The sequence below is a fragment of the Salvelinus fontinalis genome, chromosome 22 (assembly GCF_029448725.1).
Source record: "Salvelinus fontinalis isolate EN_2023a chromosome 22, ASM2944872v1, whole genome shotgun sequence".
Taxonomy (NCBI): Eukaryota; Metazoa; Chordata; class Actinopteri; order Salmoniformes; family Salmonidae; genus Salvelinus; species Salvelinus fontinalis.
The window spans coordinates 18,478,833-18,499,612 of NC_074686.1; the positions used below are offsets into that span (position 1 = coordinate 18,478,833).

A 20,780-nucleotide genomic window follows, 5' to 3' on the forward strand; every position below is an offset into this window, starting at 1 on the left:
CTGCACTGACGGAACTAGAAGCACAAGCATTTCGCTACACTCGCAATAACATCTGCTAACCATGTGTACGTGACCAATAAAATTTGATTTGATGTAGTGTAGCTAAGGTTCGTCAATGGTGAACATTGAGATGAATAGTAAGTAACGTAAATGCCGTCAATGTTAATTTAGCGTGATAAATAGTGCGTAAACACTATTTACTTAATAAAAAGGTGAGTAAATGCTGTTTACGTGCATTCAGCCTCCACTAAAACCCGAAGTATAACTTCTTGTTGGGTCACAGGAGCAGTTCAATGCTAATCGCTAATTTTGTGTAATATGTACTTAATTAAAATAGGAACAGTCCAACCAGCTGCAGGGCTGCAGTGCGTCGGCCCCAACCCTCAGTGTGGTGCGTCGCCGCAACCCTCCCAGCACGGCCCCCCGACCACGCTCCAACTGCTACGGTAAGCCTACGCTACATGCCTGGATCGTGTTCATTTCGCACCAAACGAAGAAAACGTACTGAAACGGGGAGCGACTACCTGGAACTGTCCAATAAGAAACACCGATTTTTGTTTCCTGTTCCAAAATGTTTTCTGTTGTGTGCCTTAATGAACACAACCCGGGGTCAGACAAGTTCAAATGGTTGAAGGTGTCACATAGGCTGCCTGTGATCCTATTCTGTATCCCTACACCCTAAAGTGTACCCTCGTTTCTCACAGATTTCGTACACCCGTCCATTCCTTTTAAATTCAGCACATGAAGAGGAGAGTTAGTGGAGAAGGGTAGAGAACTGGACTGCAGCCAAGGAATGTTACTTGAAGTTCTAAAGTAGATGGTTTAACTGTTTGCTGTGCAGAATGTATCCTTGTAGCCATCTCTAGATGTTAGTAAGTTGATAAACTCCTTATTCTTCCCAAACACTGCTCTGACTACAAAGCATCTTTCTTGCCTTTTTTATGCAGTCTGTATAGTATCTAGACACACGCACACTTTGTCAGTCTTTGTTTTGCTCTGAATCGGGCTCAAGTTGAACAGTACGTCAGTGTCAGTCAATAGCTGTGTGTGCGTGCATGCGTTTGTTAGATGGAGTGAAAGTACATGTGTTTGTGTGTAGATGCCCAGTCTCATTGTGCCTTCTTGTTTTGTTTACAATGGTTGGATCATTTTTGTACATTTCTATGTGGGTGTATTTAATTATCATAATTGGCTATTGTAATTTGCACTAAATGCATGCTTGTTTTTGTTTGTCAATGATTGTCAGTTTCTGCATTTATGTTTGTCAGGTTTTTACTCAGTATCTGAGTGTCTGTCTTTCACTGTTTGTGTACAGTATGTTTCTCAGTTGGTGTGTCTTTGTTTTTCAGTGCATGTGTATGCTTCAGTCTTTATTTCTTAAGGGTTTGTGTTTGTCAATGTGTGTCAGTGTTTCTCTGAGGGTTTTTGTGTGTGTGTGCCTCCATCTCTGTGTGTGTGCCTCCATCTATGTGTGTGTGTGCAGCAATGCGGAAGCGCTCTTCCTGTGTTTGTTCTGTCTGGGCTCTGGTCCTGTTATCCCCAGTACCAGCTTCATAGCAGAGCCTCCATTTCTCCTGCTACCTCTCCCATCTCTCCTCTCTCGCTCTCTACTAGCCTCCTCCACTTCAATTCCTCCATTTTAACACACTGCCTGGATGACCAACTGCTTTACTGTCATTTCTTCTGTCATTCTCTCCCTATCTCGTCTCATCTGTGTTATCAAACTCAGTAGCCTATAGGCTACTATCTGTGTCTCTTTCACTCTCGTAATAACTTACTATGTATGCTTGGCTAGTTTATTCTTGGTTATAAATAGCAGTGAAGCCTTTGAATGAGCATCAGGTGAATTGGACATTTAAAAAAATATATATATTTTTATTTCTGCCTTATTCTTGTCATAGCTGTTATTGAGTTGTAAGCTGTGGAGAGTGTTTAGGAAGGTGTGAGTGTCTTCTGATCTGTGTGTTCCAGAGACTTTACCCTACGGTCAACTTGGAGGATCCACGCAGAGGTGAGTTGCCTTTCTCCCCGTTTTCCCTTTCATGCAAAGGAGGTTGCCATTTTGGATCTGTTTCCTTTAGCAAACAACCATAACCATGCTAGACCTGTTTGTCTCTGGTACCGCAGTCTCAATTCTGGCTGTGTTTCCTGTTGTCATGGTGCATTTTATAGTTGCATGTCCCATGTTGTTATTAAATGACCGTTCACAGTTAAAGCTAAAAGCGGCCTGCAGTGATAATATGCAATCTGGCACTCCTTTCTTTCTCTACCTCTCCATTTTTCGCACTTCCTCTCTCTTCTCTTTTATCATTCCCTTTACTGTCCTGCTCCTTCCTCTAATCATCTATCTAAATCTTTCATGTCTTCTGTTCCTCTTTCCTCTCTGTAATTCTTCCCTTTCTTGTCATCCTCGTGTCCTCTCTTACAAACTGTCATGTCGTCTCTCTCTTTTCTTTGTCAAACTTTCCTGTCCTTTTCCCTCTTCTCTTTAATGTTTTCCTCTCCCTCAGTGTGGATAGGAACCTGGCTCTTCTGCTCTGGGGGAGAGAGGGAAGCTGGACGAAGGTCACGAGAGACGAGGCCCAGGAGGAGGTGACAGGCGGCCCTTTTGTGCGCACCTTCAGTTTCCTACGCAAGATGGCCGGCAACCGCAAGGTAGGAGAGGCCTGCTTTCTGCAGTAGAGTAAATCATATTTTATTGACAGCGACGGGTATGAATGAAGGGCAGACTGATAGAGGAGAAACGGTGTAGAAGATTAGGATTTCATCCCTCGAAGACATGGGATTGCATGTGCCAAATGCGGTGGCCTTAACCGACCGACCAACCCACAGCACACGAGATCTAAGACTCATTATATATCTAAGGTCTCTTCTCAATAGGGTAATATCATTATGACAACGACACTGTGTGGTGTTGCTGATCATATTGAATGGCGGCCAGAAAGATTTTACCTTTTGAACAAGGTGTGTTGACTCATGACTAAAATGGAATGGAGAGTAATAAACATGTCAAAGGTCTGCATATATTTTAGTTTTTTGCCTTTAGTCAATAGCTAGTGATAACGGAATCATTTTGTCTCCTAACTAGCCATAGTTGTCATAACTCTCCTTTGACGATCTGAAGGATCAGGTTACAGTGGGTCTGCTCTACAGCGTGCTCGTTCTCGTAGAGGCGGAGAGCGGGAAGTCGGCTGTTTTATGGTGGTCATAAAACACGCTGCCTCTATGCTCGGTAGTGTTTGAGTTTGGAATGCAAACTGTGGAACACAGAGAGACCCTTGAACATCAAAAGTTTTGAATAATTAAACAATATTTATATTTTTGAGAATGTGGGAGTGGTCTGTGGACACTTAAGGGACAGTCTTGACGAGTGTGTTTCATTTGATGATCCCATGAAGGACAGTAAACGGTCATTACTGTGTCTTTGGTTGTGTACACTTAATTATGGAGTTTACATCTAAATATTGTGAAACGTATATGATTAAACGTAGAACTTTTTGTGAAAAGAGGTAATGTAATGTTAACCATCTAAATGATAAAATATGGGTTTTCATATAAAGCTAACCAAGTCAGTGGCCACGACCAAGTAAGCATAGATATTACGTCGGCGTCATGGACTGCACTTTTCTCAGTGAGTATAAAACCCACTCCTTGCGAAATTTACATTAGACTAGAAAACATGGAGCTGACGCTACATTTTGAAATGGTTAAGAACTACAACTCTATTGGCCCAGGAGACCAGACAGCGTGTAGTGTTGGCTACACGGCTGGAAATGGTTAAACTCTAAGACTATCGATCACTACAGAATAAGAACAAATCCTAGACGTAGAATTACTAGTCTGCAGCTGGAAATTACGTACATCTAGTACGAGAATACCGACAACCGCAGAAGCAACTATTCTATGCAACAACCATCTGTACGCCTGACATATCCATTACAACAGACACTATCCAGAGCCGCTGAGAAAGCCACAACCACGAAAGACATTGTGACTTCTGGGGAAGTTAACCAGAGACTCTCTGATGAACTGACTCTCCAGCAGACGGACCGGCGATTCCAACAGAGAAGACAACAACGACACAAGGGCGTAAATAAATACATTGCAATTCTTTTTGAATAAGCGGACATTCATGTGCAAAGAATTAGCATTTCAATAATATAATTCTTAACAGTGTGTAGTGAATCCATTTTGTCTTTCCCGCTCTTTATCCGTCCCCACTCCTTTCCATTGTCTACCAAGCCATCATAGCAGTTTAGCCCACTAGGGACTTATCGATGCATTGTGTTAGTAACCAATACCTGTATTGTTTTATGTATTTCAGTTAGTTAGTAAATAAATAATTTAGCCAATTTGTATATCGCTGATTCATTTTGGAGACCAGGGTTCGTGCAGATATCCAAGGGTTTGTGACATTCAGATGAGAATGACTAATCGATAAAATATGAAAATATCTGAAGAGTCAATTCGGGAAATAGAGACTAAAAACATTTTCCCGTGGTGCCCCAACTTCCTAGTTAAAGTTTACATGATTAGTTTAATCACATAATAAGTACAGAGAATTGATTTGATAATACAACAGTCTTCACATGAATGAATAGTCAGACACAGCATTGTGATAACTGCATAATTTTGCCCATAATAGTAAACCTAAAGGCTTAGAGGCCTAGAGGGTTGTGTACAGTGCATTTGGAAAGTATTCAGACCCTGTGACTTTTTCCAACATTTTATGTCACAGCTTTATTATTAAATGCATTAAATAGTTTTTTTTACCCCATCAGTCTACACACACTACCCCAAAATGACAAAATGAAAATGGGGTTTTAGATTTCTTTGCAAATGTATTACAAATAAAAAGTTATTTACATAACTATTCAGACCCTTTGCTATGATACCCGAAATTGAGCTCAGGTGCATCCTGTTTCCATTGATCATCCTTGATGTTTCTACAACTTGATTGGAGTCCACCTGTTGTAAATTCAATTGATTGGACATGATTTGGAAAGACGCACACCTGTCTATGTAAGGTCCCGCAGTTGACAGTGTATGTCAGCCAAAAACCAAGCCATGAGGTTGAAGGAATTGTCCCCTAGAGCTCTGAGTCAGGATTGTGTCAAGGCACAAATCTGGGGAAGGGTACCACAAAATGCATTGAACACAGTGGCCTCCATCATTCTTAATGGAAGAAGTTTGGAACCACCAAGACTCTTCCTAGAGCTGGCCGCCCGGCCAAACTGAGCAATTGGAGAGGGGCCTTGGTCAGGGAGGTGACCAAGAACCCTATGGTTCCTCTGACAGAGCTCCAGAGTTCTTCTGTGGAGATGGGAGAACCTTCCAGAAGGACAACCATCTCTGCCGCACTCCACCAATCAGGCCTTTATGGTAGAGTGGCCAGACGGAAGCCACTCCTCAGTAAAAGGCACAACAGCCCACTTGGAGTTTGCCAAAAGACACCTAAAGGTCTCTTGCCAAAAGACACTCTCAGACCATGAGAAACAAGATTATCTGGTCTGATGAAACCAAGATTTAACTCTTTGGTCTGAATGCCACGCATTACGTCTGGAGGAAACCTGGCATCATCCCTACGGCGAAGCATGGTGGTGGATGTTTTTCAATGGCAGGCACTGGGACTAGGCAGGATCGAGGGAAAGATGACCGGAGCAAAGAACAGAGAGATCCTTGATGAAAACCTGCTGCAGAGAGCTCAGGACGTCAAACTGGGGCGAGAGTTCACCTTCCAACAGGACAACGACCTGCCAGAGCCTGGACTTGAACCCGATCTAACATCTCTGGAGAGACCTGAAAATTGCTGTGCTGCAACGCTCCCCATCCAACTGTTCAGAGGATCTGCAGAGAAGAATGGGAGAAACTCCCCAAATACAGGTGTGCCAAGCTTGTAGTTAAATACCCAAGAAGACTTGAGGCTGTAATCACTGGCAAAGGCACTTCAACAAAGTATTTATTTATTTTATTTAAACTTTATTTAACTAGGCAAGTCAGTTAAGAACAAATTCTTATTTACAAGACCTACCGGAGAACAGTGGGTTAGCTGCCTTGTTCAGGGGCAGAAAGACATTTATTTTTTTATCTTGTCTGCTCAGGGATTCAATTCAGAAACCTTTCTGTTACTCTCCCAATGCTCTAACCACTAGGCTACCTGCTGCCCCCCAAAAAGTACTGTGTAAAAGGTCTGAATACTTATGTAAATGTGATATTTCAGTTTAATACATTTGTAACAATTTCTAAAATCCTGTTTTTGCTTATTATGGGGTATTGTGTGTAGATTTGAGGGGGGAATTTTTATTTTTATTTTAGAATAAGGCTGTAACAAAATGTGGAAAAGGTCAAGGGGTCTGAATACTTTCCGACTGCGCTGTACTTATCACACAGGGTGGATACTTCTTGATTATTGACTTCTGTTGGTTACAGTGGACTTTGTCCATGGTCTTTATAACTATGTAGTATACTGTGAAATGGACTGGTCATTCACTTGCAATGACTGACCGCTTACATCCAGTAATAACAAGACCAGCAAAACATTACAATGGAAAAAAATATATTTTTATGGATTGGCAAATCATTTCAAAGGTCTTGTTTATTACATTTGTTAAATTTCCTGAAATATTACTTGTACTTAACTATGTACTATTGGGAGAGTGTTTGTAAGAGTTATTTCCAGCAGAGGGCAGAGTAAATAACTTTATTGCCTTGTGAGCTCAGTAAAGCTTAGTCAGCTTTTCTCTCCCTTCCTCACTGTCAACGTTCCTGCCACTACAACGCAACATGCATTGTCAGAATCTGGTTGAATTATATAACAACACAGAATAAAACGATTGATAAATGTCCCATGATGGTAGTTGACTGCCCGTTACTCTGTATCAACCATCATTTATTCACATTACTTCAGGCCTACTTTAATCAAATATTTCAGTTGATGTGTATATTACTTTTGTTTTACTTTGACTTTATTGCCTCATCTCAGAGCTGCTGTCTGACCAAATCACTATTTTTGTAGTTCTTCAAAGTAAATAAGGCATACTTTTATGACTGCTGAATACCAACTATCAATCACTTAGATCATGTATTTTCAGGTACAGATACCTCAAAGCAATAACTTTCTATCCCTCTAGATCAGTGGTTCCCTAACTTTTTATAGTCCCATACCCCTTCGAACATTCAACCTCCAGCTGCGTACCCCCTCTAGCACCATGGTCAGCGCAATCTCAAATGTTCTTCTTTGCCATCATTGTAAGCCTGCCACACACACTATACGATACATTTATTACACATAAGAATGAGTGAGTTTTTGTCACAACCCAGTTCATGAAGTGACAAAGAGCTCTTAAAGGACCAGGGCACAAATAATAATCAATAATTTTTCTCTTTATTGAGCCATCTTACAAATAAATTTGTTAATAGAAAATTGTGAATAACTAACCACAGGTTAATGAGAAGGGTGTGCTTGAAAGGATGCACATAACTCTGCAATGTTGGGTTGTATTGGAAAGAGTCTTAAATCATTTTCCACACACAGTCTGTGCCTGTGTTTAGTTTTCATGCTAGTGGGGCCAAGAATCCACTCTCACATAGGTACGTGGTTGCGAAGGGCATCAGTGTCTTTTTAATAGCGCGATTTTCCAAGGCAGGATACTCTGAGCGTAGCCCAATCCAGAACTCTGGCAGTGGCTTCTGATTTGTATTTAATTTTCACAGTACCGCTTATTGCAATTTTGATGAGGCTCTTTTGTTCAGATATTGGTAAGTGGACTGGAGGCAGGGCATGAAAGGGATAATGACTCCAGCTGTTTCGGGAAAGTACCTGCGTAATTGCGCACCCAACTCACTCAGGTGCTTCGCTATATCACATTTTACATTGTCCGTAAGCTTGCGTTCATTGCCACACAAAAAATCATACAATGATGGAAAGGCCTGTATTGTCCTTGTTAATGCAGACCGAGAAGAGCTCCAACTTCTTAATCATCACATCAATTTTGTCCCGCACATGAAATATAGTTGCGGAGAGTCCCTGTAATCCTAGATTCAGATCATTCAGACGAGGAAAAAACATCACCCAGATAGGCCAGTCGTGTGAGAAACTTGTCATCATGCAAGCGGTCAGACAAGTGAAAATTATGGTCAGTAAAAACTTTAAGCTCGTCTCTCAATTAAAAAATATGTGTCAATACTTTGCCCCTTGATTACCAGCACACTTCTTTATGTTGTCAAAGCATTACATGGTCGCTACCCATATCATTGCATAGTGTAGAATATACACGAGTATCAGGGGCCCTGCTTTAACAAAGTTTTAACCATTTTCACTGTAGTGTCAAACGTCTTTCAAGATGTCAGGCATTCCCTTGGCAGCTAGAGCCTCTCGGTGGATGCTGCAGTGTACCCAAGTGGCATCAGGAGCAACTTCTTGCATGTGCGTTACCACTTCACTATGTCTCCATGTCATGGCTTTTGCGACATCAGTACAGATACCAACACATCTCCACCACCAAAGTCCATTTGACGTCACAAAGCTGTCCAGTACTTTAAAAAATATCCTCTGCTGTTGTCCTGGTTTGCAGAAGAGGTTGTCTTCCTTAATTGACCCCCCCCCCCCCCCCATAAATGTAACGGACATATACCAGGAGCTGTGTCAGGCCTGTGAAGTCTGTAATGCATAGAATTCACTGGCTTGTATGCAAAGCAGTAATTGTTTCAAAACATGTCCTGCCATGTCACTGTGTCGAGAAAGAGTGTTGTTAGATAAAGGTATTGTCTGTATAGTTTTTTGGGGCCTTTTCCCCCCTACGTTGTCCCAGCCATATCTGCAGCAGCAGGAAGAAATAAGCATGGGGCTTGCCTGTCCTAGCCACTCGGTAGCTCACCATATAAGACGCTTCTAGCCCCTTCATATTAATGGTATTTGTTGCTGTTATGTCTTACTACTCGAAAGTCATCTTAATTCTTGCTCAAAAAAACTCATGTGGCTTATTTTTCAATTTGGCATGTTTGGTTTCTAAACATCTGCGCAAGAGTGAAGGTTTCATCAAGTTGTAAGAAAGTACTTTTGCACATATTTTTTTCACCTTTATTTAACCAGGTAGGCCAGTTGAGAACAAGTTGTAATTTACAACTGAGACCTGGCCAAGATAAAGCATAGCAGTGCGACACAAACAACAACACAGAGTTACACATGGAAGAAACAAACGTACAGTAAATAACACAATAGAAAAAATCTATATACAGTGTGTGCAAATGAGGTAAGATTAGGGAGGTGAGGCAATAAATAGCCCGTAGAGGCAAATTAATTACAATTTAAATGCTAAACACTGGAGTATTAGAGGTGCAGAAGTTGAACGTGCAAGTAGAGATACTGGGGTGCAAAGGAGCAACAACAAAAAATAACAATATGGGGATGAGGTAGTTGAATGGGCTACGTACAGGTGCAATGATCTGTGAGCTGCTCTGACAGCTGATGCTGAAAGTTAGTGATGAAGATATGAGTCTCCAGCTTCAGTGATTTTTGCAGTTCGTTCCTGTCATTGGCAGCAGGGAACTGGAAGGAGAGACGGCCAAACAAGGAATTGGCTTTAGGGGTGACCAGTGAAATATACTGTACCTGCTGGAGCGCGTGCTACGGGTGGGTGCTGATATGGTGACTAGTGAGCTGAGATATGGCGGAGCTTTACCTAGCAAAGACTTATAGAAGACCTGGAGCCAGTGGGTTTGGCGACGAGTATGAAGCGAGGGCCAGCCAACGAGAGCGTACAGGTCGCAGTGGTGGGTAGTATATGGGGCTTTGGTGACAAAACGGATGGCACTGTGATAGACTGCATCCAATTTGCAGAGTAGAGTGTTGCAGGCTATTTTGTAAATGACATCACCGAAGTCAAGGATCGGTAGGATAGTCAGTTTTACAAGGGTATGTTTGGCAGCATGAGTGAAAGATGCTTTATTCCAAAATAGGAAGCTGATTCTAAATTTGATTTTGGATTGGAGATGCTTAATATGAGTCTGGAACGAGAGTTTACAGTCTAACCAGACACCTAGGTATTTAGAATATGTGAACAATTACAAGTCAGAACCATCCAGAGTAGTGATGCTGGATGGGCGGGCAGGTGACGGGCAGTGATTGGTTGAATAGCATGCATTTAGTTTTACTTGTATTTAAGAGCTGTTGGAGGCCAGGGAAAGAGAGTTGTATGGCATTGAAGCTCGTCTGGAGGTTAGTTAACAGTGTCCAAAGAAGGGCCAGAAGGGCCATATAACACACTGTGGCTGAGGAAAGGCACTATTCCCAATATAAGTGAACCCCAAATCAATGTAGTTCTCATCATAATTGCACCTCTTCGATGGTCCAACGTGCTTTCCCGGGTAAGGGGGCAGTAGCTCTTCGGCTGCATCAGATTCACAACTGTCAGTGCCCATGCTAGTTGGGCTAACAACAAATGTAGAACTACTGATGCTAGCTTTGGATGTGCTCGTGGAAGCAGAACAACTTGTGTCGTCGACAGGTGCAGGTGTAGTACTGCTGGTAGTAGCAGTATTACCAGTAGAGCTGGTATGAGTCTCTATGGACTCGGTCCTTACCTTTTTTTAACCATTGATCCATTTTTCTGTCTGGATCGCCGTGACCCCAACCAACCTCTACTCACTGGTCCCTTATGATCACTCGATTAAGCATGCCTCTCCTTAATGTAAATATGCCTTGTCCATTGCTGTTCTGGTTAGTGTTTATTGGCTTATTTCACTGTAGAGCCTCTAGCCCTCCTCACTATATATCCAACCTTTCAGTTCCACCACCCACATATGCGATGACATCACCTGGTTTCAATGATGTTTCTAGAGACAATATCTCTCTCATCATTACTCATTACCTAGGTTTCCCTCCACTGTATTCACATCCTACCATACCTTTGTCTGTACATTATTCCTTGAAGCTATTTTATCGCCCCCAGAAACTTCCTTTTACTCTCTGTTCTAGACGTTCTAGACGACCAATTCTCATAGCTTTTAGCCGTACCCTTATCCTACTCCTCCTCTGTTCCTCTGGTGATGTAGAGGTGAATCCAGGCCCTGCAGTACCTAGCTCCACTCCTATTCCCCAGGCGCTCTCTTTTGATGACTTCTGTAACCGTAATAGCCTTGGTTTCATGCATGTTAACATTAGAAGCCTCCTCCCTAAGTTTGTTTTGTTCACTGCTTTAGCACACTCTGCCAACCCAGATGTTTTAGCCGTGTCTGAATCCTGGCTTAGGAAGACCACCAAAAATTCTGACATTTTCATCCCTAACTACAAGATTTTCAGACAAGATAGAACGGCCAAAGGGGGCGGTGTTGCAATCTACTGCAAGGATTGCCTGCAGAGTTCTGTTTTACTATCCAGGTCTGTTCCCAAACAATTTGAACTTCTACTTTTAAAAATCCACCTCTCTAAAAACAAGTCTCTCACTGTTGCCGCCTGCTATAGACCACCCTCTGCCCCCAGCTGTGCTCTGGACACCATATGTGAACTGATTGCCCCCCATCTATCTTCAGAGCTTGTGCTGCTAGGCGACCTAAATTGGAACATGCTTAACACCCCAGCCATCCTACAATCTAAGCTTGATGCCCTCAATCTCACACAAATTATCAATGAACCTACCAGGTATCACCCCAATTCCGTAAACACGGGTACCCTCATAGACATCATCCTAACCAACTTGCCCTCCAAATACACCTCTGCTGTTTTCAACCAAGATCTCAGCGATCACTGCCTCATTGCCTGTATCCGTAATGGGTCAGCGATCAAACGACCTCCACTCATCACTGTCAAACGCTCCCTGAAACACTTCAGCGAGCAGGCCTTTCTAATCGACCTGGCCGAGGTATCCTGGAAGGATATTGATCTCATCCCGTCAGTAGAGGATGCCTGGATATTTTTTTTAAATGCCTTCCTCACCATCTTGAATAAGCATGCCCCATTCAAGAAATTTAGAACCAGGAACAGATATAGCCCTTGGTTCTCTCCTGACCTGACTGCCCTTAACCAACAGAAAAACATCCTATGGCGTTCTGCATTAGCATCGAACAGCCCCCGTGATATGCAACTTTTCAGGGAAGCTAGAAACCAGTATACACAGGCAGTTAGAAAAGCCAAGGCTAGCTTTTTCAAGCAGAAATTTGCTTCCTGCAACACAAACTCAAAAAAGTTCTGGGACACTGTAAAGTCCATGGAGAATAAGAACACCTCCACCCAGCTTCCAACTGCACTGAAGATAGGAAACACTGTCACCACCGACAAATCCACTATAATTGAGAATTTCAACAAGCATTTTTCTACGGCTGGCCATGCTTTCCACCTGGCTACCCCTACCCCGGTCAACAGCACTGGCCTCCCCTCTGCTACTCGCCCACGCCTTCCTCATTTCTCTTTCTCCCAAATACAGTCAGCTGATGTTCTGAAAGAGCTGCAAAATCTGGACCCTTACAAATCAGCCGGGCTAGATAATCTGGACCCTTTCTTTCTAAAACTATCTGCTGAAATTGTTGCCACCCCTATTACCAGCCTTTTCAACCTCTCTTTCGTGTCATCTGAGATTCCCAAAGATTGGAAAGCAGCTGCGGTTATCCCCCTCTTCAAAGGGGGGGGACACTCTTGACCCAAACAGCTACAGACCTATATCTATCCTACCCTGTCTTTCTAAGGTCTTCGAAAGCCAAGTCAACAAACAGATTACCGACCATCTCGAATCCCACCATACCTTCTCCGCTATGCAATCTGGTTTCAGAGCTGGTCTTGGGTGCACCTCAGCCACGCTCAAGGTCATAAACGATATCTTAACCGCTATCGATAGGAAACAGTACTGTGCAGCCATATTCATTGACCTGGCCAAGGCTTTTGACTCTGTCAATCACCACATCCTCATCGGCAGACTCGACAGCCTTGGTTTCTCTAATGATTGCCTCGCCTGGTTCACCAACTACTTCTCTGATCGAGTTCAGTGTGTCAAATCGGAGGGTCTGTTGTCCGGACCTCTGGCAGTCTCTATGGGGGTGCCACAGGGTTCAATTCTTGGACCGACTCTCTTCTCTGTATACATCAATGATGTCGCTCTTGCTGCTGGTGAGTCTCTGATCCACCTCTACGCAGACGACACTGTTCTGTATACTTCTGGCCCTTCTTTTGACACTGTGTTAACAACCCTCCAGGCGAGCTTCAAAGCCATACAACTCTCCTTCCGTGGCCTCCAATTGCTCTTAAATACAAGTAAAACTAAATGCATGCTCTTCAACCGATCGCTGCCTGCACCTGCCCGCCTGTCCAACATCACTACTCTGGACGGCTCTGACTTAGAATATGTGGACAACTACAAATACCTAGGTGTCTGGTTAGACTGTAAACTCTCCTTCCAGACTCACATCAAGCATCTCCAATCCAAAGTTAAATCTAGAATCGGCTTCCTATTCCGCAACAAAGCATCCTTCACTCATGCTGCCAAACATACCCTTGTAAAACTGACCATCCTACCAATCCTCGACTTCGGTGATGTCATTTACAAAATAGCCTCCAAAACCCTACTCAATAAATTGGATGCAGTCTATCACAGTGCCATCCGTTTTGTCACCAAAGCCCCATATACTACCCACCACTGCGACCTGTACGCTCTCGTTGGCTGGCCCTCGCTTCACACTCGTCGCCAAACCCACTGGCTCCAGGTCATCTACAAGACCCTGCTAGGTAAAGTCCCCCCTTATCTCAGCTCGCTGGTCACCATAGCAACGCCCACCCGTAGCACGCGCTCCAGCAGGTATATCTCTCTGGTCACCCCCAAAACCAATTCTTCCTTTGGCCGCCTCTCCTTCCAGTTCTCTGCTGCCAATGACTGGAACGAACTACAAAAATCTCTGAAACTGGAAACACTTATCTCCCTCACTAGCTTTAAGCACCAGCTGTCAGAGCAGCTCATAGATTACTGCACCTGTACATAGCCCATCTATAATTTAGCCCAAACAACTACCTCTTTACCTACTGTATTTATTTATTTTGCTCCTTTGCACCCCATTATTTCTATCTCTACTTTGCACCTTCTTCCACTGCAAACCAACCATTCCAGTGTTTTTTTACTTGCTATATTGTATTTACTTCGCCACCATGGCCTTTTTTATATTTTTATTTATTAATATATTTTATTTGCCTTTACCTCCCTTATCTCACCTCACTTGCTCACATTGTATATAGACTTATTTTTCACTGTATTATTGACTGTATGTTTGTTCTACTCCATGTGTAACTATGTGTTGTTGTATGTGTCGAACTGCTTTGCTTTATCTTGGCCAGGTCGCAATTGTAAATGAGAACGTGTTCTCAATTTGCCTACCTGGTTAAATAAAGGTGAAATAAAATAAATAAATACAATTTTTTTGAGCAAACGGAATGAGCAGCAGCTACGTTTGGCTACATACGGACCATTGTGGAATTCTCACGAGAGCATAACGGTTAATGTGATTGGATGTTAATTATTTGACCAGGTTACCTGTATTTGACGTTGTGTTGTTATTTCACTGAACACTAGATGGTTTCATTTTATTTTTGGCAGTTGAAACGAGGCTACTCAGGCGAGGGGGGGAACCTCATCCAAATGTATAGCCCCATTGGAAAATATAAATGGACTGTTTGGAAATGTGAAGAAGAAGAGAGCGAGAGAGCGAGAAAAATAAATAAAAGTGAATCTCAGATAATGATCCAGCATAAACTGACTAGAAGCCATGAGAACATACCATGGCAACACACCGTAACACATGTTCCATTGGAGTCTGGGTAAAAAAATCGAACTATGTCTCGACCCCGGAGAATGTTGTATGCACCATATTATTTTTAAAAAAAGTAGCCTATGAATACTATCCATGTCGGGGTCTAGATAAATAGGACTACTATATTGATATGGAGCCTAGCCAATGGACATTGTCTTCGGAGTTGTGATGGATCTTTTTAATGGCTGGTTTCTGTCTGACATGCCTGGTTAACATAAGTTTGCTAACCCAGTCTGCATGTCTACAAGCTACAGCAGATGAGCCCTTTCTTCCAGGCTGATTCTGTATAACTTTGTGATTATGTTAAAGACCGGTTCAAACCAGTCAAACAAACTGCCTGTATGTTTAAAAGACTGGTTCTTTCTTACAGATACATTTAGGTCAGGAATCAGGGGGCTGATCAGCTGAGCACTGAGACATGACATCACCACAAGCTTGTGATAGAAAACTGACAAGCCTGGAGGGATTTTTTTTAAATGGGGCCGACTGATTTTGACAGTATTATGAAGGAATAGGAACAGAAGTTCATAATGTGCAAGTGTGACTAAGTACATTTAATGTGTTCACATCGTAAATGAATGTGTGTACAGTATGTTTCTACTGCTTCAACTCTCATGACTTCCCGATTTCTATTAATATGGGCTTTGAAGATAACCTTAATGTTTTACTCCATCTGTCTGCTCCCTTAGTAGGGTAAGCTACAAACCAGACTAAAACTGAAATGAAACCTGCTGCCGCACAGATTTTCATTAAATATTCTAAAACTACAGAGGAGTCCTGTAAGCATGCTCTAATTAGCCGGCCTAGATAATTTCAAGTTAAAGCTAAGCTAGCCTAGAAAAAGCAGGTGAAACTAGTGACTTCATTATGACATCTTTCGTGACATGCTAGGCAGGTTGTGTAGAATGTTATCACTAAAAGTCACAATAGAGTGAATGTTCATTTCCATTTATCTGGTTGCTGATTAAGTCCTGAAAAGGACTTTTCCCCGCTGGAAAATACGTTATTTTCTGGTAGTAAACTGGGTTTCCTGGTGAAGAAGTAGAAGTATACGTCATGTAGTCAGAAGGGCAGGACTTTCAGTCTGTCTGAAGCCTCTCTCATTGCCAAGGGGGATTCCATTCCGTCCATTCAATGGCAATGCCTCCCACAGCGGACAATCCCCTGTGGCACATGTCGATTCCGGAAGCCTTCCACACTAAGCTTTGTCACCTCTGACCTCCACTTCAGTTGATCCTCCACACGTGGCAGTAACGCCTAACAGTGCTTGAGACCTAGAGGTCCCACGAAAGTAAACGAATAAAGGCTTTATAGAGCATTCAGGAAGTCTTTATAAGCACTACATAGCTATTGTTCGAAGACATTAAGATAGTCATGGATCAGTCAAGCCACGCTTACCCTAGTTGCCGTTCCCTCAGTTGCAGTACAGTAGTTGAGTCTTTGTTTTCAATGTAAAATGTTTTGTAATGGAAAACCAAAATGTGTGTTTCTCATTGGACAAGTCCATGTAATCCCTCCTCGGTTTGATGCCTAATAAACACAACACTGTCTTTCCTGGAGGCCCCTAGCACTTCATCACACCCACTTTAGTACAGAAGTAGCCCCTAATGCAAAGCATTGGTAGCACGGGGGAGGGGGAGGACAGATGGTGTGTGTGTTTTTTCATAAGAGGCAGCCATCATCTGGGACATGCTAATCAAATCTGCTGATTACTTAAATTGAGTGTCTACTAATTAAGCCTCATTTGGAGTCAAATTGTGACCCATCAAATCAAATTGTATTTGTCACATACACATGGTTAGCAGATGTTAATGCGAAATGCTTGTGCTTCTAGTTCCGACAATGCAGTAATATCCAACGAGTAATCTAACCTAACAATTTCACAACAATTACCTTATACACACAAGTGTAAAGGAATGAATAAGAATATGTACACAAAAAAAGATATGAATGAGTGATGGTATAGAACGGCATAGGCAAGATGCAGTATATGGTATAGAGTACAATATATACATATGAGATGAGTAATGTAGGGTATGTAAACATATAAAAGTGGCATTGTTTAAAGTGGCTAGTGATACATTACATCAAGATGCAGTAGATGGTATGGAGTACAGTATATACATATGAGATGAGTAATGTAGGGTATGTAAACATATAAAAGTGGCATTGTTTGAAGTGGCTAGTGATACATTACATCAAGATGGTATAGAGTACAGTATATACATATGAGATGAGTAATGTAGGGTATGTAAACATGATATAAAGTGGCATTGGTTAAAGTGGCTAGTGATGCATGTATTACATCAATTTGTCCATTATTAAAGTGTCTGTAGTTGAGTCAGTATGTTGGCAGCAGCCACTCAATGTTAGTGATGGCTGTTTAACAGTCTGATGGCCTTGAGATAGAAGCTGCTTTTCAGTCTCTCGGTCCCTGCTTTGATGCACCTGTACTGACCTCGCCTTCTGGATGATAGCGGGGTGAACAGGCACTGGCTCGGGTGGTTGGTGTCCTTGATGATCGTTTTGGCCTTCCTGTGACATCGGGTGCTGTAGGTGTCCTGGAGGGCAGGTAGTTTGCACCCGGTGATGCGTTGTGCAGACCTCACTACCCTCTGGAGAGCCTTACGGTTATGGGCGGAGCAGTTGCCGTACCAGGCGGTGATACAGCCCGACAGGATGCTCTCGATTGTGCATCTGTAAAAGTTTGAGTGTTTTTGGTGACAAGCCGAATTTCTTCAGCCACTTGAGGTTGAAGAGGCGCTGCTGCGCCTTCTTCACCACGCTGTCTGTGTGGGCGGACCATTTCAGTTTGTCCGTGATGTGTACGCCGTGGAACTTAACTTTATACCATCTCCACTACTGTCCCGTCGATGTGGATAGGGGAGTGCTCCCTCTGCTGTTTCCTGAAGTCCACGATCATCTATTTTGTTTTGTTGACGTTGAGTGTGAGGTTATTTTCCTGACACCACACTCCGAGGGCCCTCACCTCCTCCCTGTAGTCTCGTTGTTGTTGGTAATCAAGCCTACCACTATAGTGTTGTCTGCAAACTTGATGATTGAGTTGGAGGCGTGCATGGCCACGCAGTCATGGGTGAACAGGGAGTACAGGAGAGGGCTGAGAACGCACACTTGTGGGGCCCCAGTGTTGAGGATCAGCGGGTGGAGATGTTGTTACCTACCCTCACCACCTGGGGAACCTGGGGGGACTTGATGAGCAGGAACTGAATGGTCTCGCTGTGATTCCCTGACACACATAGGTTGATGGGAGAGAACCCTTCATCCAGGGTTACAGCACCCTGGCCTCCCCCCTGTCTGCCCTCACCTCTACCATAGGGTCTGTTCACGTGGTCCGACCTCTACCAAGGTTCTGTTCACATGGTCCACGGCCGTTGACCGGGCGTTCCGGGACCTTAAACACCGCTTCACCACGGCTCTGATCCTGGTTCATCCGTCATCCGGACCTTTCCCATCAGTTCGTGGTGGAGGCCGATGCTTCGGATGTCTGAGTGGGAGCTGTCCTGTCCTGTCCCAACGTTCTGCCCTTGACCTTAAGTTGCATCCCTGCACCGCCTTCTCCCACCGCCTCAATACCATGGAGGGGAATTACGATGTGGGAAATCGGGAGCTTCTCTCGGTGAAGATGGCATTGGGGGAATGGAGGCAGTGGCTCGAAGGGGCGGAATATCCGTTCATTGTGTGTACCGACCACAAAAACCTGGAGTATCTCTGCACCACCAAGCACCTCAACTCCAGGCAGGCGAGATGGGCCCTGCTCTTTACCCGGTTCCACTTTTCCTCCTCCTACCGGCTGGGGTCCAAGAACGTGAAGTCGGGTGCCCTGTCTCACCGCTATAACCCCACGGTTACCACCCCGGAGCACGAGACCATCCTTCCCACCTCGTGCCTGGCGATGGCACTCAGCTGGGGTATCGGGCTCCCGGCAGACCCTGGCCTTAGTGCGACAACGCTTTTGTTGGCCTACCATGGTTCCGGACGTCATCACCTTTGTCGCCGCCTGCACGGTCTGTGCACGTAACAAGATCCCTCGAAAAGCTCCGGCTGGCTTCCTCCAACCTCTGTCTGTCCTTCATCGCCCCTGGTCTCTCATCTCCTTGGATGTTGTCACTGGTCTCCCCCAATCTGATGGCAACACCGCCATCCTGACCGTAGTGGATCGCTTTTCTAAGGCCTCCCACTTCATTCCTCTCAGCAAGTTACCCTCTGCCAAGGAGACGGCCCAGCTCATGCTGCAGCACGTCTTCCGGGTCTATGGACTGCCCGAGGACATGGTCTCCGGCCGTGGCCCTCTGTTCTCGTCCCGGGTTCTGGAAGGCGTTCTGCACCCTCATTGGGTTGTCGGCCAGCCTGTCCTCCGGGTTCCACCCCCAGTCTAACGGCCAGTCGGAGCGAGCCAACCAGGACCTCGAGACCACTCTGCGCTGCCTGGTCTCTGCCAACCCCACCACCTGGAGCCAGCAGCTGGAGTGGGTGAAATACGCCTGCAACACCCTTCTCTGCTCTGCCACGGGCCTATCACCGTTTGAGTGTTCCCTGGGATATCAGCCCCCATTCTTTCCTGAGCAGGAAGAGGTCAGCATATCTTCTGCCCAGATGTTTGTCTGCCACTGTTATCGTACCTGGAGGAGAGCCCGGTCGGCCCTCCTCAAGACCACCTCCAGGTATTGATGACAAGCGGATCGCCATCGGACCCCGGCTCCCAGGTATCATCTCGGGCAGTAGGTATGGCTATTCAACCGGGATCTGCCACTCCGGGTGGAATCCTGCAAACTCTCCCCCCGGTTGATCTCCAAGATCATTTGCCCCTCTACTGTTCGTCTTCCGTTGCCCCGTACCCTTCGTGTACATCCCACCTTTCATGTGTCCAGTGTCAAACCCATGTCTCATAGCCCTTTGTCTCCTGTTTCCAGGCCGACCCCTCTCCCTCGGCTCATCGACAGCCAATCGGCGTACACGGTGAGGCGTCTCCTGAAGGTTCGGCCTCAGGGCAGGGGGTTCCACTACCTGGTTGACTGGGAGGGTTATGGCCCAGAGGAGAGGTGTTGGGTCCCCGCCAGGGACATCCTGGACCCAGGCCTCATCACGGATTTCCAACGCCGACACCCCGGTTAGCCAGGTAGGACGCCAAGTGGCGCCCCTGGGGGGGGGGGGGGGGGGTACTGTCACATCCTGAATTGTATCACCGGTCTTTGTGATTGTCTACACCCCCCCTCCAGGTTTTGCCCATCTTCCCCATTATCCCCTGTGTATTTATACCTGTGTTCTCTGTCTGTCTGTTGCCAGTTTGTCTTGTTTGTCAAGTCCACCAGCGTTTTGTTTCTCAGCTCCTGCTTTTTCCCAGTCACTCTTTTCTTGGCCCTCCTGTTTTTGACCCTTGCCTGTCCTGACTCCGAACCCGCCTGCCTGACCACTCTGCCTGCCCCTGAGCCTGCCTACCGACCTGTACCTTTGCCCCCCGCTGGATTTTGACCTCTGCTTACCCTGAGCCTGCCTGCCGTCCGGTATCGTTGCCTCACCTCTGGTTACTGACCCCTGCCTGCTTTGACCAGTCTGTTGCCTGCCCCTATTGTATCATTAAACTATTGTTTATTCAACGTTGTTTGCATCTGGGTCTTACCTTCATACCTGATAGCCTGCCCATACCATAACCCCACTGCCACCATGGGGCACTCTGTTCACGATGTTGACATCAGCAAACTACCATACATGTGAACTGAGGTTGTGAGGCCGGTTAGACGTACTGCCAAATTCTCTAAATCCACGTTGGAGGTGGTTTATGGTAGAGAAATTAATATTCAAATCTCTGGTGGATGTTCCTGCAGTCAGCATGCCAATTGCACACTCCCTCATGTTGGATTCTAGCTTGAAATATACTTATTCCTGTTACCAGACCAGAACTTACTGATTACTGTACATGTATATGGAATATATATGTTGGGGTCAATGGAGTGTGGGTAACAACTAGGTGTATGGAA

At 44.6% G+C, this 20,780-nt stretch overlaps 1 protein-coding gene across 5 annotated transcripts in view; it reads left to right on the top strand.

The window, feature by feature from the left end:
- LOC129819980 (rho guanine nucleotide exchange factor 2-like) overlaps positions 1-20,780 on the top strand; it is an 83,294-nt gene that overhangs the window by 5,169 nt on the left and 57,345 nt on the right. For 3 of the 5 annotated variants that reach the window (XM_055876726.1, XM_055876727.1, XM_055876728.1), the window contains 3 exons: positions 338-446; positions 1,972-2,011; positions 2,511-2,655. In XM_055876726.1, coding sequence (XP_055732701.1) covers positions 338-446; positions 1,972-2,011; positions 2,511-2,655 — 294 coding nt within the window. Of the gene's footprint in view, positions 1-337; positions 447-1,525; positions 1,843-1,971; positions 2,012-2,510; positions 2,656-19,763; positions 19,922-20,780 lie in introns of those variants that run through there. The other 2 variants (XM_055876731.1, XM_055876729.1) reach the window with 2 other exon arrangements.